The 25,290-nt window shown below is 34.1% G+C and overlaps 1 protein-coding gene across 1 annotated transcript in view; it reads right to left on the reverse strand.

The window, feature by feature from the left end:
- Window positions 1–25,290, reverse strand: part of NRK (Nik related kinase) — a 137,018-nt gene that overhangs the window by 54,516 nt on the left and 57,212 nt on the right. The window contains 5 exon segments of the mRNA XM_019431795.2: window positions 825–915; window positions 2,394–2,504; window positions 5,608–5,733; window positions 13,019–13,090; window positions 14,429–14,485. Coding sequence (XP_019287340.2) covers window positions 825–915; window positions 2,394–2,504; window positions 5,608–5,733; window positions 13,019–13,090; window positions 14,429–14,485 — 457 coding nt within the window.

Genomic DNA, 25,290 nt, shown 5'->3' on the forward strand with positions numbered 1-25,290 from the left:
GGAACTATCTTAAGGTCATGCTAGAGATATGGTAGAACTGATATCATTTAAAAATAATACAGGATTTAATACCAGTGATTTATATTCTATATCAATGAGGTTATCTGCCATTGCATAGTACTAACATTAATCATATGGTATTATTTAAAACCCAACCAACAATATTTATATTAAACATTAAAGGGTATAATAAATTGTACCCTGTGTGCCTGTGAGACAATATGTGTGGTTATTTTTAAATAAATTATGCCATTTTAAATCTTGGAATAGAAAGCCAGGGACTTTCTGGTCTTTTGATTTCTAATTCTGAACTTGATTTTGATATTATGAGAGCAACTGATATCAGTTCTTCAAATATTTGAGGCGAAAGTCCAAAGAAGCAATTTATGCTTAAGTAATTTAAAAGTTATTTGATGTTCTTTGGAAAATATGGCTTTGTGATATGGAAGAATTGTCTTTGTTTCTTGTCCATGGCACAAAAACTTGCACATAATAAATACTCAATTCAATTGTTGAAATAAATATAATACCTATACTTAATAGAGAGTAAAACAATGACCAAAATGTAAGCCTTCCATTATAATTTAAAAGTTGTTTTGAACTACAGGATTCCAGAGAAGCAGTAAATGGTGCATTTTTCTCCTGCTCCACCTTTCTCACCAAACAAATTTTCAAAATTTCACTGGTTTTGCAAGCAATGAAGACACAGCCTAAATAAGTAGCAGATATTGTTAATGAAATGATAAAAGCATAGTTATCTTAAAGGATTATTCTCCATTAAAATATTTTGGGCACCACTTAAAGTACTACAAGAACAAACTTACCAAGTTTTACTTCAGCATTATGAGTCAGTAACACATTCTGACCTTTGATGTCCCGGTGAATTACACGGTGTGCATGAAGATGAGCTAAGCCCTGCACATAGATAATGTATATTTATTTAAAAAGTCACATCACTATATATATTTTCTCTCTTTCTGGTACTGTTCTCAGTATTTTTGGAAAACCTTTTGGTTAGAAAAATGGCCCAGATTTGCTTTTTTCAGTCAAAATTCTTTCTTTAGGCTGGAATTACTACAACCAGTTCCCAGAAATACTGCTTTTGGCTATAAGGAAAGGAAAATAAATCAGGACACCCATGAAAGGAAAAGAACACCAAAAAGTAATATTTGTATACATTGGGCCGTTTACCTTCCTTTCTAGCCTCCATCTTTCCAACTAACCATAAGAGTGAAGACCTGGACACCTTAAATATCATAGCCACTGTTTTACTCTATTCCTCATTCAACCATTTCATTAATCCAGAATATTTTCTAGTCAACCTTGTAGGCTGAGAATTTGGGGGACTATGGAAATTCCTTTGAAAGCATTTGCAATTTGGATTGGCTTACTATGTTGGCTCCAGCCTGTTCACCACTAAAACTAACCTGTGACCTGGCTTCAGTGAGATTGCTCCAGATAATAACTGGGGATTAATAACAGAAGTAACAGTAAAAACAGCTAATATTAATTGAATCCTTTATTTTGTTTTACTTTATTGCCAGGCACTGTGCTAAGTGCTTTACATGAAGGAAATTATGAAGCTGTCACTGCAATCCTTTGAGGAAGGTACTACTATCACCTCATATTATAGATAAGAAAAGTGAGATTTGGAAAAATTAAGTAACTGATTCAAGGACACACAGCTAATACATCATGAACCAGAATTTAAACTCAGTATAGAGTTTGCACTCAACTAGTTACACTATTAGCACAAGTGAATCCAATTAAGATGGGAGGAAGGACATTCTAACAGTATATCAGTGGTCCGATTCAGTTCTGTTAATATCCTTCTCGGGTGACCCTAAGCACCTAAGCCACACAGAAAAATTTGAGTGTGGTAGATCAAGAAGATTGTTCTCATCCAACTTGGTATTCAAAACAAAGCAAGCTTTAAAAGTAGGGCATTCTTCAAATAGGATATCTGTCTGCAAAATGGTTATGGATGGTTTGGGGCCATTCTGTAAAACACGGATTTTTGTCTCACTTTTAATCTCTAACGATATAGTGCAGCTTTTTTTTTAAGAACTCTAAAAATCTGAATGATGTAATAAATATTCCAAGTGGTTATTTCTATGATCCAATGAACACAATAGTCTAACTCTGACAGGACCATTAAAGAGCAAGGTTTGGAAGGGCCTGGTTACCCATATTGCAACCTATCTAAAGTTAAGGACATAGACATCACCTGAAAATCTGCTTTCTCTAAAGCCTTTAGGTCTTTTTTGGTATCCTGATCCAGAGATTATGTTTAGAATTCTTAAACCAACCTGTATGAGCAAGTATAAAGTACACTGCATATATTACTCCCAGGTATTTTCAAGGCAGGGGAGAATGACTATATGAAGACTCACCTGAAGGATTTCTCGGCAGATATAAGCAATCCAATCTTCTTTCAAACTCTGATTTCTGGTCATTCTTACTACATCAGTGACTGAGCCTGCTGCACATAACTCCATCACCATCTGCAGGGAAGTCAGCAAAGTGTCAAGAATTAGAAAGTAATTCTCTGAAAATATCTGGAGAGTTTTAGTCCATATGGCTTGTATTTATATGTAATGTTAGGGATTAAGACATTGCAAATACTGGCTCAACTGTCTGGTGGGAGACTCTAAAGGCTAGTGGAATTAAAGAGTTGGAACCTATCCAAAGATCAGTGGAGGGAGGGAAGGCAGGTACCACACCAGGGATATTTAACCAAGAGGTAGAATTTGAGCTAAGCCTTGAAGGATAGTGTTTAGATATAAAGAGAAGGAAGAATATTCAGTTTATTGAAAAAAGAATGACTATATTCCTGTAGAAAGCTTGTGCAGGAGACAAGCCTGAGTGATGCCTGGAGTGCAACAGAAAAGATCATTGAAGGAACAATTTGATTGCAAAGTGAAGAAGCAGGATAGAAGGATCTTAAAAGAATTTGCACTTCAACATTAAGACTAAATTTGTTTGCTATTGTTGTTTTGTTTTTGTTTTTAAATTCTAGATTATTGTTTCCTGAGATAGTGGCAAACTACAATTTCAAGGGGTAAACTATCAATTGTATTCCTATAGGGCATTTTTCCCAAATGACTTTACTGCTAAGGAAACTCTATTTTAAGGCTATTATCACTGAAACCATCTTGTTCAAATGTTAGTTTATTAATAAAAATTTCTCAGAAAATTTATCTTTTTGCCATCAATTAATCAGGTACTAAACTAGTAAACTTCCTTTCCTATATTAGCTGGCTAGAGGCCTGGACAATGTAAAAGAGAATATATCTATTATAATCAACCCAACAAACTTTTCTTAAGCACAGGTTTCTGCATTAGTGCCCGTGTCAAAACCTCTTTATAAATACAACAAAACACGTTTTTTTAAACTGTAGGCAAGTTAATTATTGCTGTAGATGAAGGAAACCTAAAGGATATGCCCCAAATCATGAATATGTAAAGTCTACCTCATTTCTTGTTGTAACGCTAACATTTTCTTTTCAGTAAATCATTCCTTTAATTTATATTTGTTCACAATTCATATTATTGCATGTCTTTCACATAAGTACACTCTCACAAAAAAGAAGAGAAGAAATTGCCTAACAAAACTAATTATACAGAGAAACCACGAAAGTTTAATTTTCATGTTAACTGTATGAAATGGTCACAACATGTACAACTGTGGTAATGGAAGCAAAGTGGCCCCTTTTGAACCATGACAAACATAAATTAAAGCCATTCATTCAGATGTACCCTGGAAAAATCTTGCTAATGTTACTTAAGTCAGAAGAGCTCTAGTCTTAAAGGAACATAAAGACATTTTCAATTATTTTCCCAGCTTTGTAAGCATGATGCCTGGCACATACACTTTATAAATGGTAATCATTTAGTCATTTACTTACTTCCTATTTATTTTGATTTATATGGGCAAGACAGTGTAAATGGTCCCATTAAAACTCTTACCTCCACAAATAATTTATTCATCCTTCAGATCTCAGTTCAAAAAAAAGTTTATTAAAGAAGAGTTTCTCATTCCCTACTTAATTTAGATTCCTTTGTTATTTGCCCACATAGAAGCATGCTATTTGCCCACATAGAAGCATGTTATTTCCCTTCTGACTAATTAAATACTCATTTGTGTGATTATTTGACTGATACTGGTTATTGCAAATGGACAGTAAATTCCAACAGGTCCGGGACATGTTTGTTCAGCTTATCAATGTAATCTCAGAATCTAGCAGAAGGCCTGGCAAATAGATGGTTTTGAATAAATATGTTGAATAATTGAATGAATTGAGTACTGATAAATACATCTAATAAGGAGACTGCCATACAGGCAAGAGGAAAAAAATTGTAAGTAAAATTATATTAAAAGACAAATATTGTATGCCAAAAATATACCAATAGTCATTAAAGGTGTACAGCAATATTTAATGAAATGCCAACTGGAGTTGTCAGACAAAAGAAGATTTACTTAACTGGACATTTGGAATAAAATGGGATTAAAGTGAAGATGTCTAATTTGGTGGTTTTGAAAGTGTGGTACCCAGACCAGTAGCATAAACATCATCATCTGTTGTTAAAAAGTGCAAATTCATGGGCCCACACCCCACACCAACGGAATCAGTAACCCTATGGGTAGAGCTCAGCAATCTGTGTTTTATCAGGCTTTCCAGGAGATTCGGATGCACACTAAAGTTTGAGAACCACTATTTCAATTCAGTTCCTTGTTGAAAATATTTCTATCATGTCCACTGCCCTGCTTCCTAAAGTCCATTATGTAAAGTGGAACAATCTTTCCTTGACAACTGAAGGTTCTTAAAATTCTTAGTTATTATTTTGAAAAAAAAACCACAATACTATTCTTGACTTGAAATGGAAATGGAAATGTAGCTAGCAATTGGACACTGACCCCACTTCTGTTCTAAATATTCCTTTTGAAATAAACATATCTCTGACCAGAGCTCATTTTCTTGTTATTTGACTATTTCTGCCATAGTGGGAGGCAGCAACATTCTGGTAACTGTAGCTTATGTTTTAGTTACCCTCTACAATTTATATCTCATTGATCTTTAATTTGTGACAGTATAGGTATAAGTAGACTAAGAAAAAGATAAGTCAACTAACAAATTAGAAAAGAACTTCCGGGATTTATGTTTAAACATAAGTGCATTTCCTTAGAAAAAACTTAAATGTATCCATATGTTCATGCTGAATGCTAATTAGAATTGATACTTATCCAGTCATTATTTGCAAGTCCATCAGGTAGTCTCCTTAGCCATACCGCTAATTTACCAGCAAATATACAGAAAAAGTTAAAAGCAGCAAAACGATATTTAAAAAGAAACATGTTAGATATTCCCAGTGTTCATTTGAGTCCTCCTCTATTTTACCCTGAAGACCCTTGCCAGGAACTTATGTTACTTTTCCATCTTTATTACTCCCATCTCCAGGAATCAGAACACATTTTGTCATACTACTTTGAGCAGTGGAGTGTTTAAGTATTCCTGTAAGTGCACAAAAGTGCATCTCAGCTTGTGAAAATGTATTTCCTCAAGTGAGATTTAGTCTTTGGAAATAAGATCAAGGTTAAATACATACCCAAAGTTGGTGCCTCTGGCCGGGGGGGCTCAGCTTGAAAAAAGCACCATAGAAGGACACAATGTTTTTGTGGAAAGAGTACTTCTTTAAAAGGTTGAGTTCAGTCCTGAGATCCTCTTCCTCATCCTGCAGAATAAACAATGGACAATAAAGTTCCTAAACTATGCCAGTTAATGACTATGGGATCCTAGAGTAGAACAAAGGAAATTCTATGGCCACCCATTATACCCCACAGCAATTTATAATATAATCTCAACTAGAATTATCAGAGAATGGAGATCTCTGGTTAACCGGGAATTTTGGAGAAAATAAAGCTTAAATGAAGATCTTTTAATTTAGTGGTTCTGAAAGTGTGATCCCTACACCAGCAGCAATGGCCATTGTATAAAGTTTTCACTGAAAAGAATCATTACATTTTGTTTATTTTGTAACTGTTTTATTGGAATATAATTTACATGCCATACAACTCGTCAATTTAAAGTGAAAATTCAATGGTGTTTAGTATATTAACAGAATTATGCAACCATCACCACAATCCCTTTTAAAATATTTTTATCACCCCAAAAGGAAACCTTATACCCTTTAGTTATCACACACAAATTCTCCTACAAACACATACCAGCTTTAATGAACCACTAATATATTTTCTATTTCTACAGATGTATCTATCCTGGACATTTTATATAAATGAAAATCATTTCATATGTGGACTTTTGTGACTAACTTTTTTCCCCAAGTTTCGCCCATATTGCAAAATATATCATTATTTTATTCATTTTCATTTCCATTTATTAACTGATAGACATTTGGGTTAGTTCTCTCTTTTGGCTATTATTAATAATGCTGCTGTGAGCATTCATATCAAATTTTTATTTGAATATATACTTTTATTTCTTTTTGGTGAATATATATATTTATTTCTTTTTGGTATATACATAGGAGTGAAATTATTAGGTCAAATAGTAACTCTGTATTTAACATTTTGATGAAATGCCAAATCATTTCCCCACTGCTGCACCTATTTACATTCCCAACAGCAATGATGATTCCAATTTCTCCATACCCTAATCAACACATATTATTTTCTGTTTTATTATTATAACTGTCCTAGTGGGTGTCAAGGGTATCTCACTGTAGTTTTGGCTTAAAATTCCCTGATCACTGATCATATTAATGATCTGTTCAAGTGCTCATTGGCCATTTGTATATGATCTTCAGAGGAATGTCTAGTTGAAAATCTTTGCCCCTGTTTTCTAATTATGTTATTTGTCTTTTCATTATTGAATTGTAAGATTTATTTATACATCTTGGACCCAAGTACTTGATAAGGTACTTGATTTGCAAACATTTTGTCTCATTCTGTGGGATGTCTTTTCACTATCTTGATAGTGTTCTTTGAGAAACAAAATTTTTAATTTTAATAAAGTCTGATTTATTGATTTCTTATTTTATTGTTTATACTTTTGGTGTCATATCTAAAAATCCATTGCCAAAACTAAGGTCATGAATATTTATCCCAATGTTTTCTTCTAATAAGCATTTTATAGTTTTAGTTCTCACATTTAGGTATTTGATCATTTTGAGTTAATTTTCAATTTTTTTAATGTTTATTTATTTTTGAAGGAGAGTGGCAGAACGTAGAGCAAGGGAGGGGCAGAGAGAGAGAGAGGGAGACACAGAATTGGAAGCAGGCTCCAGGCTCTGAGCTGTCAGCACAGAGTCTGATGCAGGGTTCAAACTCAAGATCTGTGAGATCATGATCTGAGTCAAGTAGGTCGCCCAACTGACTGAGCCACCCAGGCGCCCCTTAATTGTTAAATAAAGTAGGGATCTAAGTTCATTCTTTTACATTTGGATATCTACTTATCTCAGCATCATTTGTTGAAAAGACTATTTTTTCCCCATGTATTGTCTTTGCTATCTTGTCAAAAATCACTTGACCATAGGTATATGGAACTAGTGCTATTCCATTGATCTGTATATCTATCCTTATACATGTAACCACACTGACTTGGTTTGTGACTCATTGCATTTTTGAAATGTTTATTTATTTATTTTTGAAGAGAGAGAGAGGCAGAGAGAGAGAGAGAGACAGAGAGAGAGAGAATGAATCCCAAGCAGGCTCCACACTGTCAGCACAGAGCCTGAGGTGAGGCTTGAATTCACAAACTGTGAGATCATGACCTGAGCTGAAATCAAGAGTTGGGTGCTTAACCAACTGAGCCACCCAGGTGCCCCTCTGACTCACTGCATTTCAAAGGTACTGGTTTGATCTGTGCTAATTTTTTTAAAAGATATGCTTAAAGTCATTTATTTTCTTAACCACAACAGTGATACATATGGATAAAATATATTTACATATATGAAATAAAATATGTAAGTACTTCACAATCACTGAACATTTCTTCCTACCAATGGTAACAGTTGAGTGTATATTCCTCCAGACATTTTTATTCCTGCAGAATATATATATTTCACTACTCTGCAACTCGCATGTCTTATTCAATACCCAAAGTACACATTTCTACATCAATAAGAATAAATGCACTTCCTTTCTATGGATGTGTAGAATTACATAGAATAAAGATACAAGGCTGCCACTCAGGGTATAGGTCAGGGCTAAAGGTATGTTTTTGAGAATTATCTCTGTAGTGATAACTGAAGCTATCTTTTTGGATGGGTTCACCAAGGTAGAATACATAATTTTAAGAGCTATTTCTAGAAGAAGACAGTATGATGTCATCAGAAAAGGGCATCTACACTGGGCATAAGGACACATGGGTTTTAGAACAAATAGCTAAAAGTTGGAAATTTACTTAATTTTCCCAAGGTTGAATTTATCCTCCGAAGTCTGATGGAAGTTAGCCATTACCTATCTAAATGGAATATTAGTAGAACCAAATGGGACAATATATTTAAAGTTCTTTGAAGTTCTTGAAAGAAGAATGCTATAAATGTAAGGTATTATCATACAGTATCTATGTTACTTCACCTTCTCACTTGCACTAGTGTTATTAGAACTGTACACCTTTCTCCACTTTTTACCCTAATCTACAACATCAGCTTTTACTTTCATCACATTTGTTATAGTGGAGTGAAATGGGAAGCTATTCTCTCTCCCTAAAGATTTAGCTGTCCCCTTGTACCGTGACAATCAGGTAGTTTCCATAATCCATCTGTAACTATTCTTAGCCAATCTAAAAACAGCTTTTTCCTTCTCAATAATTTAAAAATCATGACACTTTATATGTATACAGATGCAATGCATTGGAGAAAAATATCTTAAAATATTAACTTACAAAAAAGTAACTTAAATTGTTGGGAATTTCCGATGAGCATATCATTGGTTTATGCATTTAGATATAATATTCCTAATTTAAAGGAACTTACATACAAGGAAATAAGATTCACAAACATGAATGACACAATCATTGATGAATACAGGATAATGTATAATGAAGTTGAGGGTGATATAAAATGACTCAGGTAGTGATCTCCCACTTGACAAAAGAATTCACTACCTGGGTCTTTTGAATGCCTACTAGCTCTAAATTTCATTTGATTGTAAATAAAAAAGCTCTCTCACTGCATTATAAAGGTTCCATTTATATAACTTTTCAAGAGTACTGTTATTGTGCAAAATAAATATATGTTGTAGTATGTAAAGACTTTTTTGACCAAAAAGAATTTTTTTTATTAATTTTTTTATTTGAGTATAGTTGACACAATGCTACATTAGTTTCAGGTGTATAACATAGTGAATCAACTTCTCTATATGTTATACTATGTTCAGCACAAGTGTAACTACCAACTGTCACTATACAACACTATTACAATATAATTGACTATATTCCTTAATTCTGTACCTTTTTCATCCCTGTGACTGACTCATCCATAACTGGAAGTCGGTATCTCCCACTACCCTTCATCCATTTTATCCCACCTCCTCCCCTTTGTCAACCATCACTTTGTTCTCTGTATTTATGTCTGACTCTGATTTTGGTCTATTCATTTCCTTTTTTAGATTCCATATGAATGAAATCATATGGTATTTGTCTTTCTCAGTCCTACTTATTTTATTCAGTAGAATGGCTAAAATTAAAAAGACAAGATATAACAAGTGTTGACAATGATATGGATAAAAAGGAAATCTCACACACTGTTGGCAGGAATTCAAGTTGGTATAGCCACTGTGGAAAACAGTATGGAGGTTCCTCAACAATTAAAAATAGAAAAGAACACTTTTAAATTAAAAATACAGTTGAGCTCCTATTCTGAAATCCAGTGAAAAAGGATACCTTTGACTTCTTTCGGGCAATGAATCAGAAAGGGCCAACTGGCATGAAAAGAAATTAAGGAATTAACCTTTATCTTTAGTTCTCCCCAGAATTTCCTTCAATTATATTGGCTTGATGACCTGGGGGTAGGGGGAAATAGATATTTTAGCTGAAATTAATAGGTAGCTGAATATACCTAGTCAGTTATCATTTTCCTTCTTAGTTTATTCTCTCAGACCCAGTAGGAAAGATGAGCAATGTTTTTAATCTTTAGCTATAGTGTAATTAGACTTTAAAAAATAGTTATAAAATAAATATAAGGCAATGTACTAGGTTCTGAAATGTCCCCAAGTTTTCATAATACCTTATAAAAAGTTTGAAATCTCAGAGAAATGGCTAGCAGCTGAAGAACATTCTTTAACATTTCTCTGGGATTTTCCAGTGGATTTACCCATAAATATTCAACAACTAAAAAAAAAATCTAGACACCTATTTGTCTTTGGGAGAAGGGGATGAGGCCTGGTTTCTCCAGGTTCTCTGTACTTATTGTGTCATAAAGGCAGAAATAAATAAAACAATTAACTTGTAGCATGAGAATCATATAGAAGTCCAGGTTCCAGTGTCATCCCAGCCTCCCAAGGAAGCTCAGTTAATAAGTTCTCTTTGAATTCCCTTAACCTGTTTTCTACAAAGCTAAAAATTGATCCTCGTGACTTTCATTCTTGTCATGTAGGACCATTGAACTTTCTGCTTTACTTCAGATATGGCTGTCCTTTGAAATGGTAACAACATCTGCCATTGTATAGAAATAAACCTCAGGAACTAGCAATTCTATGTGTACATGGGCATTGTCAGTACCTAGCAAGCCACCATCATTGGGTTGAAAGGAACATGAATTCATAAAGAGTGCAGTAAATAAGAATGAGATGATGGTGTGAGGGTAAGAACACAAAGAACATGTAAAAGAGAAGCAGGGGCCAGCCTGAGTCCTTTAACTTGTTTGGTAGTTTGATTATCATAGAGCTTTTTTTTTTTTCCTTCTGAGTTAGAAAGGTCATGTCCACAAGCAAGAATAGAAGAATGGCTGGGCTCAAGGCAGCTATGCAGTTGCATTTGACCATATTTTTAACTCTGTTTATAAGTAGGCCAAATATTCTGGTGCATTTTACGTATGAGGAATCTGAGGCCTAGAGAAGTAAGACCTGTTTCCCAAGTATTTCTTAGCTGTTTAGTGGTAGACTTGGGATTTAGATTTGTGTGTCTGGACTTCCACATTATTGCTATTTCCATAAACCCCTGACTCAAAGAGATGTGTGTGTAAGTCACAACCTTCTTATCCCAAAGGATTCAAGATGATTTATAAATACTAATTGACTGATCAGCTAGCAGTTATTTTTCTTCCTAAAATATATAATCAGAGAGTTCAAAGTTCCCAACTAGAAAAACTTTTAAGAGTGAGTTTCCCACATAAATGTAAACTCTCCCAAAACCAATAAACCAAGATCAGATATGTTTGAAAAGCATTAGTGTGTTTGCCATTCTCAATTAACAGGAAGTTGAGCTTGTGAGAAACACATAAGTACATTATATCCATCAGGCCAAGTAGGTAATTTAAAACTCTCACAAATATCTCAGTAATATGATGCTATAGCATTTCCTGGCTCAGGGCCAGTTGTCCCAGTGTGGCCTGAATATCCTAATTTTTGTCAGAAAGAGACAGCTCAAGGATGCGACAACTTCCTTTATAATTTCACCCCATTCTAGAACCAAAATATTTTTCCTTGTGGAAAGAATACCAGAGAGGGTTTGGGAAAGATCTTTAAAGGAACTTATTAACAGAAATGTGTGATGAAACCAAAATTAATCAATTATATTTTTCATACCTTACACTTCGCAGCTTCTTGATCTACCAAAGTGTGTTAGATTAATCAGTACTACCTCTTTTATTTGGATAGGCTTTGATTCCAGAGATACATTGTAAACAAAACAGGAGCCTGGTACTTACTAGATCAATCAAGAAGCTGTTTGCCAATACCTTTCTAATATAAATACAAACTTTCTCTGAATGTGATTGGGTTAATGGAAAAAGTTATCCTAAATCCTGAGAGCATATTTATTAAGACACAAAAGGTTGAAATATTTGAATACCAGACAGCTGAGGAGAAGTGTAAGAAAAAAAGGTCAATTAACAAAATTGATAATGGGGTGCCTGGGTGGCTCAGTCGGTTAAACATCCAACTACAGCTCAGGTCATGATCTCTCGGTTAGAGGGTTCGAGCCCCCCATTGGGCTCTGTGCGGACAGCTCAGAACCTGGAGCTTGCTTCAGATTCTGTGTCTCCCTCTCTCTCTGCCCCTCTCCTGCTCATGTTCTCTCTCCCTCAAAAATAAATAAACAGTTTAAAAAGTTTTAATAAAATTGATAAGAACAGGAATTCTGCTTTTAGGCTCATACAATATTTTGATAGGTCACCAACATCTACTGAAGAAGAATTTTCTTTGTATGATTGTATTCTAGAGCTAGCAAATTATTAGTCATAGAGAGTGCTTTGTAAGGAAGTTAAAAAGCTTCAAGTACAAAGCATTTCCACTCCTTTATGTATTCAAGTACTGTGCCAGATATCTGAAGACTTTTATGTTGGATAGCTGTGGTTTTCTGTCTGCTATTGTTCTTACAATAAAAAAAAGAGTAGTCCTCATTTAACTCATATACAATAGCAATGTTTCTTAGAATCATAATGGGGGAATAACCAATCAGTCTGGAATACCATGTAAAAGGTATAAAAAAGACCTTACCAGGGCCAATTTAAGGCAAAATTTGCTCTTGGTTTCATCATCTCCTTTGTTGCTACTCAGCTAGAGTGCTCTATACTCTGTGGATATAATTAATCCTTCACCTGCTTTCAACACTTACCTGTTCAGGGAACTGTTTCTTCTAGCCCCTGATTTCTGACGATGTTAGTGTTCAAATATAATGATTGATCTATGTGAATGTGTTAAAAGATAATATGTTATCACTTCCAGGCAAGAATATTTTAGTTATGGCCTTCTAAAGATAATGATACAAGGGTTAGTTTAAAGGTGAAAATTAAAGGAAAGACAACTTGGGAGCTAAAGGAGACTTTCTGTACTCACGCTGTATCTCCATCCAACAGACTTTTGATATTTATTCACTCTCACTCGTTTTCCTATTTCAGGTAAAGGGGTCTGCAAAACCAAGAACAAAATGTTATTAGACCTACTAGTACACTTTGAAAATGATTTATTCTTAAATACTTTGTGTTCTTTGGGCATCAAATGTAAGAGTGACATAATATTATTCCTCTTTCAATTTTCACTAATAATTTTACCTAAAAATCAGATTCTTATATATCCAGAAAATTGGCACCAAATTCAAAATAACAGATTTAACTACCATATTAATGGAAAAATTACAATTAGATGTTAGTAAAGTTCTATTTTTCCTTACAAAACACAGTAATTGAAACTATCTATGGTCTGAAAATGAGTTTTAAATATTTCAAAAGTTAGAGTATCTAAAATGTAGATTAAATGTCAGTCAAGGTCTCTCAAGTCAAAACAAGGATAATAAGTATGTTAGATAGTCTCACTAAAAAAGTACTGGGCTGATTGTTTGGAAGCCATGATTTGTAGGGCAAAATAAATCCACAAAACCTCAAAATATCTTAAAATTAACATTGGTTTGCAACATTTGACATTTACTGGCAAAATAAAAAGCATGCAACTCTTTAAATAGTTTCAGCAATTCACTCCTTGCACAAATTGAAAAATAACAGTTTATGGCATTGACAATGGTTCAGTAAATATGTATAGTTTTTCAAACATAACATTTGAGAATTTTTCTTTAAGGTATAGTGAAGTGAAATTTTTTTTTGACTTTTGCTATGTTCATGCTAATATTATCTAGAGAAAGTAAGGCACTCATGCTGAAGAAAGAAGACAGAAATCAGTACTTAGCAAATTCTATGACAATATGTTATGAACCATGACGCAACTTTATAAATGTTAGCAGGAACAATGCCAATTAAACTATCTCTCTTGCTCATCTGTCAGAAAATGTCTGAAAAATGTGCATCTCTGACAATTTCTTTCCTTCTACCTTTCATTGAGACTCTAATGGCCTCAATTCTCAAAAGGAAAGATTGTACAGGGAAAAGTATATGATCGAACACAGAAGGATTAACACAACATTAGAGGAAATCTCCTCTTTGCTATCCTTAGAAAAAGATAATAAATTAGAAATATACAGGAATATAGATATTTTCCTTATTCTTATAGAATACCAAAATATGTAGACTTTTTGTTGTGAGTGAAACATTTGTATGTATAACTACAATAAATCAATAATAAAGATAATATACTATGGATAGAAATAATATTAAATGACACATATAATAAATCTAGATCAACATAATTATAATTATGTATAATAATGATGAAAAACAAATACAATATTTTCTGAGCTGTGTATCTAAGTCCATAGGATACCATTAAATTCAACAATATATGGATAAGATACATTACCTTACGAGCATTCATCACTTTAACAGCTGTAAATGCACCAGTTTTTTCATGGAGTCCCTGAAACACAGGAGAGTAATAAACATTAAATGCCATGTATATAATCAAGAAGCAGGCATCAATGGATGAATGGATACAGTATACTGCTAAGTGAAATAAGTCAGTCAGAGAAAGGCAAATACTGTAAGATTTCATTCATATGTGGAATTTAAGAAATAAAAAAATGAGTGAAGTGAAAAAAAAGAGAGACAGAGGCAAACCAAGAAACAGAGTCTCAACTATAGAAAACAAACTGATGGTTATCAGAAGGGAGGTGGGTGGGAAGGTAGGTAAAACAGGTAAAGGGGATTAGGAGTACACTTATCTTGATGCACTGAGTAACATATAGAATCATTGAATCACTATATTGTACACCTGAAACTAATATAACAATGTGTGTTAACTGGAATTAAAAATTTTTAATTAAATAATTAATTAAGTTAAAACATTGTAGCCTATTATGGAATATAGCATATTACACAGAGATGAAATATCAGGTACTACATAGAGAACAGAAAAATCAAATTGTGAATATTTTAAAGAAACTCCAACCAACTGACTTGAAAAATCAAGCAAGTTTATGGAGTAGTTTTGCTTTTTTGTGTTTGTATTAAACAGTGGACATAGTTGGCTATTTGAAGGTACTGCTTTCTTAGTATATTTAGTCTAGGTTTACATGGCACCAGAGAATTTAAATGGAAAATAAAAATTTCAGATTGAAGATAGGAAAAAAGGAGATGTTAATACTCAACATTTTTTCAACTGATTATGTGGTATTAAACAGATACATCTTTCCACTGGACCCTCGTATACACTAAACAGGTTTTTCCATAATGATCATAGGTAAGAGTGATACATAAGTAATTCAATGACTGTAAACCGTTTGGTATGCCCTCAGTCCTAAGAACCAATGATATTTATGAAAGGAAGAAGTTCTGAAAGATTCTTTCTCATTGAAAATGTTATGAGTTCCAAAATTTAATCTTATCCTAAATGTAAATGCAAGTTATAGATTTATAATTTTCAAAAATGGATATAGATGTTTGGAATATGAATTCTCATTGTGTGGCTGGTGCCTTTTAATATATTTCAACTTGTAGTCATAGAAAAAAAATCCGTTTTTTAAAGTTTAGAGAGAGAGAGAGAGAGAGGGAGAGAGAGAATCCCAAGTAGGCTCTGCACTGTCAGGACAGAGACTAATGTGGGGCTTGAACTCACGAACTGTTAGATCATGACCTGAGCCAAAATCAAGAGTCAGGTGCTCAACTGACTGGGCCACCGAGGAGCCCCCAAAATTCAAGTTTGTGTTGATATGAGTTGAGCTTCAACTTAAAACATAATGCCGTTTCTAGAAGAATATTTGATTTGGGGGCTGTAGTGAATTACAGTCTCCCCCAAATTTAGGCTGATAACTTCAGAATGTGACCTTAATTGAAAATAAGGTCTTTGCACATGTAATCAAGTTAAATGAGGTCATACTGCATTAAAGTGGCCAATGATTGCTGCCTTGGTAAGAGAAAGGGGAGGGAGATTCAGACACAGAGACACAGACACACACACAAAGGGAGGATGGCCATGTGAAGACAGGAGAAATTGGAGTGATGCAACTACAAGCTAAGGGATTCCAAGGATTGCTGGCAACAACTAGAATCTAGTAAGAGAGAAGAAAGGATTCTCTCCTAGGGCCTTCAGAGGAGGAATGGCCTTACAGACTTCTGGCCTTGAGAAACATAAGAGAATAAATTTCTGTTGTTTTAAGCCACTTAATTTGTGGATTTGTTGCCATAGCTGTAGGAAATACAAGGGTATTCAAACCAAAGGACTGTTACTAATCACAGATCTCATGTGAAAGACAGCAACACTTTTTTACTTATAGAATGATCAAATGAGGGGTGGTGTGTCTCAATAGTACTGTTAATATCTTGGGTAACCTGTCAAGTGAGTAAATGCAAAAGATTGATTTCAGAAATGTGATCCTTAAATATATTACTTGTTTGTTGTCAAATCTCTTTTATAAAGTATACACTTTGAAGTATATGAATACTATTTTTAGATGATTCTTACAAGTCCTCTCATCAAAACAAAGCCAACTGATCAAAGAAAATCAAAAGGAAAAGAATTCTCTACCATTACCACTAATGTTACATGCTACATAAGAGTGTCAACACTTCTCTATTTTTCCCCACTGATAAGGCTGATAGCTTTTTAAAAAATATTTATTTATTTTGAGACAGAGAAAGAAAGAAAGAGGGAGAGAGAGAGAGAGAGAGAGAGAGAGAGAGAGAGAGAGAAAATCCCAAGCAGGCTCCGTGCATAGCCCAACATGGGGCTCAATCCCACAAACAATGAGCTGAAATCAAGTGTCAGATGCTCAACTGACTGAGGCACCCAGGTGCCCTAAAGCTGATAGGTTTTAATCTCATGTGTTTAAGGTTACTTCAATTTTATTGAGCATGCCACAATTTGTAAATGGGGTCATGTGTCAGAAATGGATCAGAAGATTTTCCAGTAACTAGAATAACTCTAGAAATGCTGGCACCTTGACTTAACTCCAGTTCTTGCCAAATAACTAAGCATTAAATAATCATACTGGATAGATGGTTGTAGCACTGATTACAAGTGGCATGGGTTGCTGATTTCAGTTTATGAGGTCAGGCCTGAAAGAGTTATATGTCAAAGTGTTATGTGTTGAATTGTGTCCTCCAAAAATATACACTGAATCTCTAACTACTGGTACCTGTGAATGTGCACGTTTTGGAAAATAGGGTCCTTGCAGATGTAATCAAGTTAAGATGAAGTTATACTGGACTGGGGCTGGCTCTAAAACCAATAACTAGTGTCCTTCTAAAATAGGGACATTTGGACACAGATATGGAGAAGGAGAAGATTGGATTGATATGTATGCAAGTCAAGGAAGAATTAGATTTCTGGCAATCACCCAAAGGTAGAACAGGCAAGGAAAACTTTCTCCCTACAGACTTGAGAGGAATAATAGCCCTGTAGACACTTTGATTTCACAGTTCTAGCCTTCAGAATTGTGAAGGAACAGGTTTTTTTTTTCTTTTAAACCATCCAGTTAGTGTTAATTTGTTACAGCAGCCCTAAGAAATTGGTACACATAGAAGGATAGCAACTAAGTTAAGGGATTGAGCTGGACTTGGGATAGGGTTCAGAAGAAACTACTAATTAATGTATAAGGAAATGTCTAGAATCAGGTGAGCAGTTTTGGGTGAAGCATGACAGCTACCAAAATCTAAAGGAAAGGAAAATTTGAAGGTAGCATGACAGCTACCAAAAATTTTAAAGGAAAGGAAAATTTGTAGGTTATTGATTGATCAGAAAAAGGAAGTTAATATTTTAGATATTAACCCTTTATCAGATAGATGGTTTGCAAATATTTTCTTCCATTCTGTAGGCTGCCTTTTCATTTTGTTGATGATTTCTTTTACTGTGCAGAAGGCTTAGTTTGATGTAGTCTTACTTATTTTTGCTTTCGTTGCTTGTGATTTTGGTGTCATACCGAAAAAATCATTGCCAAGACCAATGTCAAGAAGTTTTCTCCCCTATGTTTTCTTCTAGGAGTTTTACAGTTTCAGGTTATTTAAATCTTTAACACATTTTGAGTTAATTTTTGTGAGTGGTATGAGATAGGGGTCCAATTTCATCCTTTTGCATGTGGATATATGAATATGTTGGAGACTCCGACATTTATCTGCATCTCTGGAAGAAAATATACATTAATATTTTTATTTATTTAGCTCTTATCAAGAATTATAAAGTGTTTCCCTAATCATTTATATAAGCGTTTTTAGTGAAAATTTTCTTACATTGGTATGCACAAATACAACGTGATGAAAACTGGTTCTCACACATCCTTTAAAGGAGTTATAAATGTTTCCTTTCTTGATTCTCAAAGGTTATTTATGGGCTAAAGTACTATTCTGTGCAACACAAATATTTGCCATGTTAGTTAGCAAAGATATTTGATCAGTGGTTAGTAAGCCACAGAGTTTTTAAAAAGCTAGAATACACAGTTATCATACTCATGACACACATTTAGTGACATAATTGAATGTCTTTAAGGTGCCACCAATGGCCATAAAGCAGAGATAATCAATTTGGTTCTTATTATCTGTGATTTATTCTCTCATTTGAAAGTTGCATGAACATATTTTGTCAGACAAAGTATCATAATGTTTGGTAAACATGCTCACTGTGTCTGTAGAGGAATTAAAACCTAGATCATGAAACCATATACTGGGTTAATATGCCTAACCATTATGCAAGCTTTTATAGAAGTCTGGTATATCCATATAATAAATAAATGGAAAATTGCTGCCTGTTAACCTAGTATTTTGGAGAGTTCCTTCTGTATCTTGACTTAAAAGTTTTTATTTTCAAATAATTTTAGACTTAGAGAAAAGTTTCAAAGATCATGCAGATCTTTGTTTCTATGTATCTTCTACCCAACTTCTTCTAATGTTAACATCTCATATAACCAGAGTACAATTTTCAAAACTAAGAATTGATATTGGTACAATACTCCTAACTACATCATAATCCTTATTCAGATTTCTCCAGTTTTTTCACTAATTTTCTTTTTGTAAGACCCAAACTGCGATATCTCATTCCATTTAGCTGTCATATCTCCTTAGGTTTTTGCAATCTGTGACAGTTCCTCAGTCTTCTTTCTTGTTTTTCATGACTTTGACACTTTTCAAAAGTACTCATCAAGTATTTTGTAGAATATACCTCACTTTGGGTTTGTTTAAAGTTTTCTGAAAATTAGACTGAGGTTATGGGTTTGGGGAAAGAACACCACAGAAGTGAAGTGCCGTTCTCACCACATCATGTCAGGAGTATACGGTATGAATGATCACCAGTGATGTTAACCTTGATTACTTGGTTAAAGTGATGTCTGCCAAGTTTCTCCACTGTACAGTTACTATTTTTTCCTTTCATACTCTATTCATTAGAAGTGACTGATGTTGGTTTTGAAAAGGGATAACATTATTCTCAAGTGTTTATCTAAAGAATGTAGAAGTCATCTTGAGATAAACTAATTGTTCAGTGGTGCCATCTTGTGGTTCCCTGGCCATATAGAAGCTGTTTTGTGATCTCAACAGAAGGCCATGTTGTCATAAACAGATTGTCTCCCTCAATCAGATATTGAACCAAGACCAGCAAACCAATTTCTAGGATGTGCCTTGTTTTTCAATTGCAACAAATGTTTTATGAGAAATTAATTTAATACACCATTGTTGAAAACACAGAGAAAATGCTAAAAAAAGAATTTTGGTTTTGGATTCTAGACTGAGTGTTAAATAACCTCACAGTTCTCACTGGTCCTTGTGAATTTTATACAGGAAAATCACAAGGAAAGCCTTAAACTATAAATGTGGGGTTTTTATTTTTTTTCTATCATCAATAAAACCACTAATATCATACAGGAGCCACTATCTGCACTGTATTAACAAAGATTCCTGAAACAAAGTTTGCATGCAAAAAACGACTTTTTAATTCTCAAGCATTAGAGAGCAAGGAGAAAAAGATTCTCTTAGCTCTCATTCTTATTATATGAAAAGAAACTACTGCTTAAATCTATTGTGTAAGCTCACAGGCCCTCTCATATTTGAATAACAGAAGATGATATGTAGTAACTGATTTGTAGCCATTCTTGACACTAAGTTCAAACCTATTGACATTTGGAATCAAGTAATCTATATCTTCAACTCAGGCATCTCTTTGACTTGCCATCAAGCTCATTCAACTTATTCAAGTTTGATTATTAATAGATACATACGATATAATATAATTTTAGCGGCAATAAAAGGTCAAGTAGTCAAAGAATTCCCTCTTCCACCCCACCACCTGACACAAAATCATTCATTATGTCCTCAATTTTATTAAAGTAATAAAACTCCCTGATTATTCAAATGTTAGCTGAGAGAAAGACATACTGAGTTATTATTTGTCATTAACACTTTAGCATGAGTTAGATGCTCAGATTAGATAACTATAAGAATGGTAATGAATAGTTAAGTGTTGATGGAGGCAGAAGGTGGAGAAAGGAAAGGATTAGAGTCTGAAGAGTTCCAGGAAATCTTATCCTGTAGCCATAAGGAAGGTAGCAGGTATCTGGAACGGTGAGCAAGGTAAAGGTGAGTGAGAAGGGATACTCAAAGTGTGAAGGGAGGTAAAAAAAATGGGAGGGGGAATGGATGGATAAGTGAAAAGACACAATGTGTCAAGTCATAACTTTATTAGAGGAATTTACAGTTTTTAATATGTATACACCTGGAACAATTAGAGAATAAAACAAAATGCAAAGATTAATTAACAACATGAATTCCAGGTCCCAAATACAGACTAAATACAGTTTAAAGGCAAAAGAATGAACACATGATACCCTGTGAAGGTCTTAAATGAAGTCCTAAAAAAAAATCCCTGAGTAATTTATGTTCTTACAATTATTTTCTAGGATTGTACTCTAAAATATAGTAATTGGGACAAATGTGTATTTTTTTTCCAGGATCATTTGAAACTTTCTAGGAGAGAACATAAATTCCTCAATGTGTTTATTTCAATTTGGCAAGAATTCGTGTTCTTAAGTAATTAACTTAGATAACCAAATAAGTAGCATTATTTAGTAATTAACTTAGATAATCAAATAAGCAGCATTATTTAGTCTGCTTCCCCCAGGCAAAACATTTTACTACTGTGCTGTTGCTCTGCAATGGCTCCAAGCTGAACATTAGCATTCAGAGTTTGCCCTATGAAAGGAAAATGTGGCATGTTCCTGAATTTAGGGTACTAGCCATATATAAAAAAATTGTTAAAAGGTATATGTGCCTGCTTTAAACAAAAGCCAATGCAAGAATATCTTGATACACATAACAGGAAAATTAAGAGATGGTCATAAAAGAATTCTGTAGTTTACAAATGGACTTATACTAGTTTTCATTAAATACTAAACTTATCAAATTTATTTTTGGAAAGTCAAATTACGTACTACATTTCAGATTACTTCCAATTTGGGGGAAAATCTCAAAAGTAATAAAACAGGTCAACTTGTACATTGGGGATCCATAATCAAACTATAAGTTACTCAACTGTTGCAGAAGAAAATTATTCAGTGTCCTAGTCACTTGAGACTTAGCCTTGCTGACTTCTAACTGACCAACCAGTCCCCCATACTTCTTTTTTGGCGCACATCATCTCAAGATTTCCATTTTTGTTTTATAGGCTTGTCCTGTGCCTTTGGCCCTGCTCAGATGGAGATAATTTGATGTTCCAGTTATTCATTATTTCTATTAGCAAATTTAGGAGATAGATTCAGTAATGAAAGGGAGAGTAGGAAGAGGGGTAGTGGTAGAGCAGGGAATAGGTGATGAGCCTTAGGTGGGACTCAGTCATCTCAAATCCTTTATAAGTACAGAACCACATTGACAACACAAGAGTAAGATAATTACATACAGACAATGAGAGTGAAAAAACACATTAAGGCAATGAAGTCTAGTTATGAAGCACATAGTTATATCAATGTTTTAGTCGCTCCATCAATAAAATCAGGTGAAACATAAACGTACTTCAAGTCTTGGAATATATTTCTTTTGCTTTGGAATCTCTAGTGCCTATCACAATGCCCGATACAATAAAACCATTGTAATGAATAATAGTTGAATAATAATAAATGATGAATAGAGTAACTGAAAAGGCTTCCTGGAAGAAGTAGAATGTCAACTGGACTATAAAGATGACATAGCATTTTAGCAAATTCTGAAGGGTAGAGCGGACCCAATGAGTGACACACCATAAACAAAGGCTATGACATAATGTTCAGTATGAAGGCATAGCCAATAAAGAAGAAAAGAAAAGGAAAAAGTGGGAGTGGCCGTAAAAAGAGATGAAAATGAAAGAATTCAAGAGTGCACCTGTTTTATAATGCTAGAAACTTCAGTGTACAATTTCTTAAAATAAAATCTTGTTGAAAATAAGACAGAAACTATCATTAAGTAATTAGCCATTAGTTGTTTTACATTTTATGACTGACTTCTGTTAGTTAATGGTCTGAATGCAAAGCTCAGGGTGGTTAAGGCACTGAAAAACCAGTACTGAATTGCAGTAATGATCAATTTCTTGGGGATTACACATTTTAAACCATAACAAATGATTTAAAATAGCAGTTGTGACAGCTGTGTTGGAAAAATCCATCATTCTGTGGCAGTTAATTACTATGTTTTTCCCCAGAAAGAATACAAGACAGTCCTTGATGGCCTTGTAATTTTGATTAGGCAAAAAACTTTATTTTTAATCATGCAATTAAGGAAACTGTTGTGGAAAGACTGTCAACTATTCAGCACTTCCTACATTGTCCTTCCAGTTATTTGCTTTGCCTTATGTTGGCAAATATAAACCACATAATCCCCAGGGCATTCTTTCTTTCTTTTCAATTGGTTTTGTGGTGGTGAAAGGCCACAAGGCACTCACTACATTCATGTCCATTTGGTAACCTTGTTTTTTATTCACACTGTTTTGTCCTTCTAGTCATTTGTTTGAGTGCCAACTTTGTGCAAACAAACCAAGTGATGCTTCAAGGCCACCAAGAGTGCAGCCGCAAACAGCATCTGGGAGTACTTTGTGCTGTGCTGTGGAGGAATGAGACAATATGGCTAACAGGATAGTTTATGTCAGCCTTGTGTTTGTGGGAAAGTAAAAACATGGGGCTGGAGAGGACTTACAAAGATTAGCAAGTCCATATTCGTGCCTCTTAAAGGAATTCCACAAACTACAACATTAGATTTGCTTTAAAAGTTTTAAGGAAGTCACAAATGTGTAGAGATGTTTGATAAATACTATTTGATAACTGAAAAATTTATTGAGACTCACATTTTTTATAGATCCCACAAAACCTAGTGAAGTGCTAGGTCACAAAAATCATGCCCATTACATTTGATTTAGGGGAAATATTCATTTAGCTGACAAAGGGCACTAAAGAAAAGAGAATTTCTGATTTGATATTTGTAATCACAAAGGTTTTGATACAGCCAAGTGTATCAAAGTTGAAAAATTCATTTTGGGTGTGACTTTCTCCTTTTGGAGAGAATTCAGAGTAAGCAGGAGCAGTTATTTCTGGCTTTGAGCAGGTAAATCCTGGAGTTGAATAAATACTATTTTATTTAGGATTGAAGTCTTCTGTAATCAAGCTGCTACAACTTTCAGGGAAAACACTGCAATTTGGGGGTGGGGGAAAACAGCAACTACTCTTCCTTCAAGAACAGTAACAAAGAGATTGTTGCTGGACTTTATAAATATCATTTATGACACAGTTGTCACTTTTGGGTCCCTATGAAGAAATGCCATAACTTTATAAATACGAGAATAAATCTGCATTCAAGGTGTTTCAGCAACGAAAATGAAACTTACATTACAACTTGGTACATCATAATCCTGAGGCTTCATAAGATCCTCTTACTTAATTAGAGTTGATCCTTAAATAACACAGGGTTGAACTGCACAGGTTTACTTATATGCAGATTTTTTCAATAAATATATAAACTTATGATACCAATAAATATAGTACAGTACTATAAATGTATTTTATCTTCCTTATGATTTTCTTAATATTTTATTTTCTCTAGATTATAATATACAATACAGTATAATACATATAACATATACATATATATATAACATACATATAACTTATAAAATATATGTGTTAATGTGTTAATATATGTGTTAATCAACTGTTTATATTATCAGTAAGGCTTTCAGGAACAGTAGACTATTAGTAGTTAAGTTTTGGGGAAGTCAAAACTTATACATGAATTTTTTGATTGTGTGGGTAGATTGGTGACCCTAACCTCTGCTTTGTTCAAGGGCCAACTGTAGTCTATTCACCTATCCATCTCCATTATTATACTGGCAGCTCTTTATTTTTTTATTTTTTTTTTATTTATTTATTTATTTATTTTTTTTTGGTTTCTTAGATGCCACATACATTTTTGTTTTTTTTTGTTTTTTTTTTGTTTTTTTTTTTCCTTTTTTTTTTTATTTTTTAATATATGAAATTTACTGTCAAATTGGTTTCCATACAACACCCAGTGCTCATCCCAAAAGGTACTGGCAGCTCTTTAAAGGCAATTTTTTTCTATACATCTTTAGAGTCTAGCACAGTGCCTGGCACATAACCACCACTCAGCAAATATGTGTTGACCTAACCAAATAAATCTCCACATGGGGCTCTAAATAGGGAGGAGATGCATGGGCAAAGGTGTGCGTATGTATATGTGTGTGTGTGATAGCAGGAATTACAAAAATAGTTTTTATGCCAGGTTATGTGGGAAAAGAGTTAAAGAGCCCAAAGTTCAATGTGTACCATGATACACTGGAGTTTCCTCACAATGACTGTGGAATGCTAAACTGCAACAGACTACTCCAGGAACTCAAAGGCCATTATTTGTCCATAGGTTAATTTAATTTTCTGACCCTATAATCATCTTAGTAGTTCCACTGTGAAGCCACTCAAAATTCTTCAACTTTCTTCAGTTAGAGAGCCTCAAAGGGGAAGATACGAGCTGGTCAAGGTCAGCACATGAGCCTGCAAAAGTAGTAAAAGTGCCAAGGCTCTTGCCAAATTGGTACAAGTTTGGTTTGTTAGGTGACATTACCTAATTCTTATCCATACTTCCCCTAACTCCTGGATACTACTCCCAAAACTTCTCCACCAACGATCTTCTGTTTATATCTCTTGTGGTCATATCAATTGTGAGTACATGAGATGGTGAGAGCTCCAAAGTGCTCACTTCTTTTTTTTTTTTTTT

The sequence above is a fragment of the Panthera pardus genome, unplaced genomic scaffold, assembly GCF_024362965.1.
Source record: "Panthera pardus isolate Hobbes unplaced genomic scaffold, ASM2436296v1 HiC_scaffold_27, whole genome shotgun sequence".
NCBI lineage: Eukaryota > Metazoa > Chordata > Mammalia > Carnivora > Felidae > Panthera > Panthera pardus.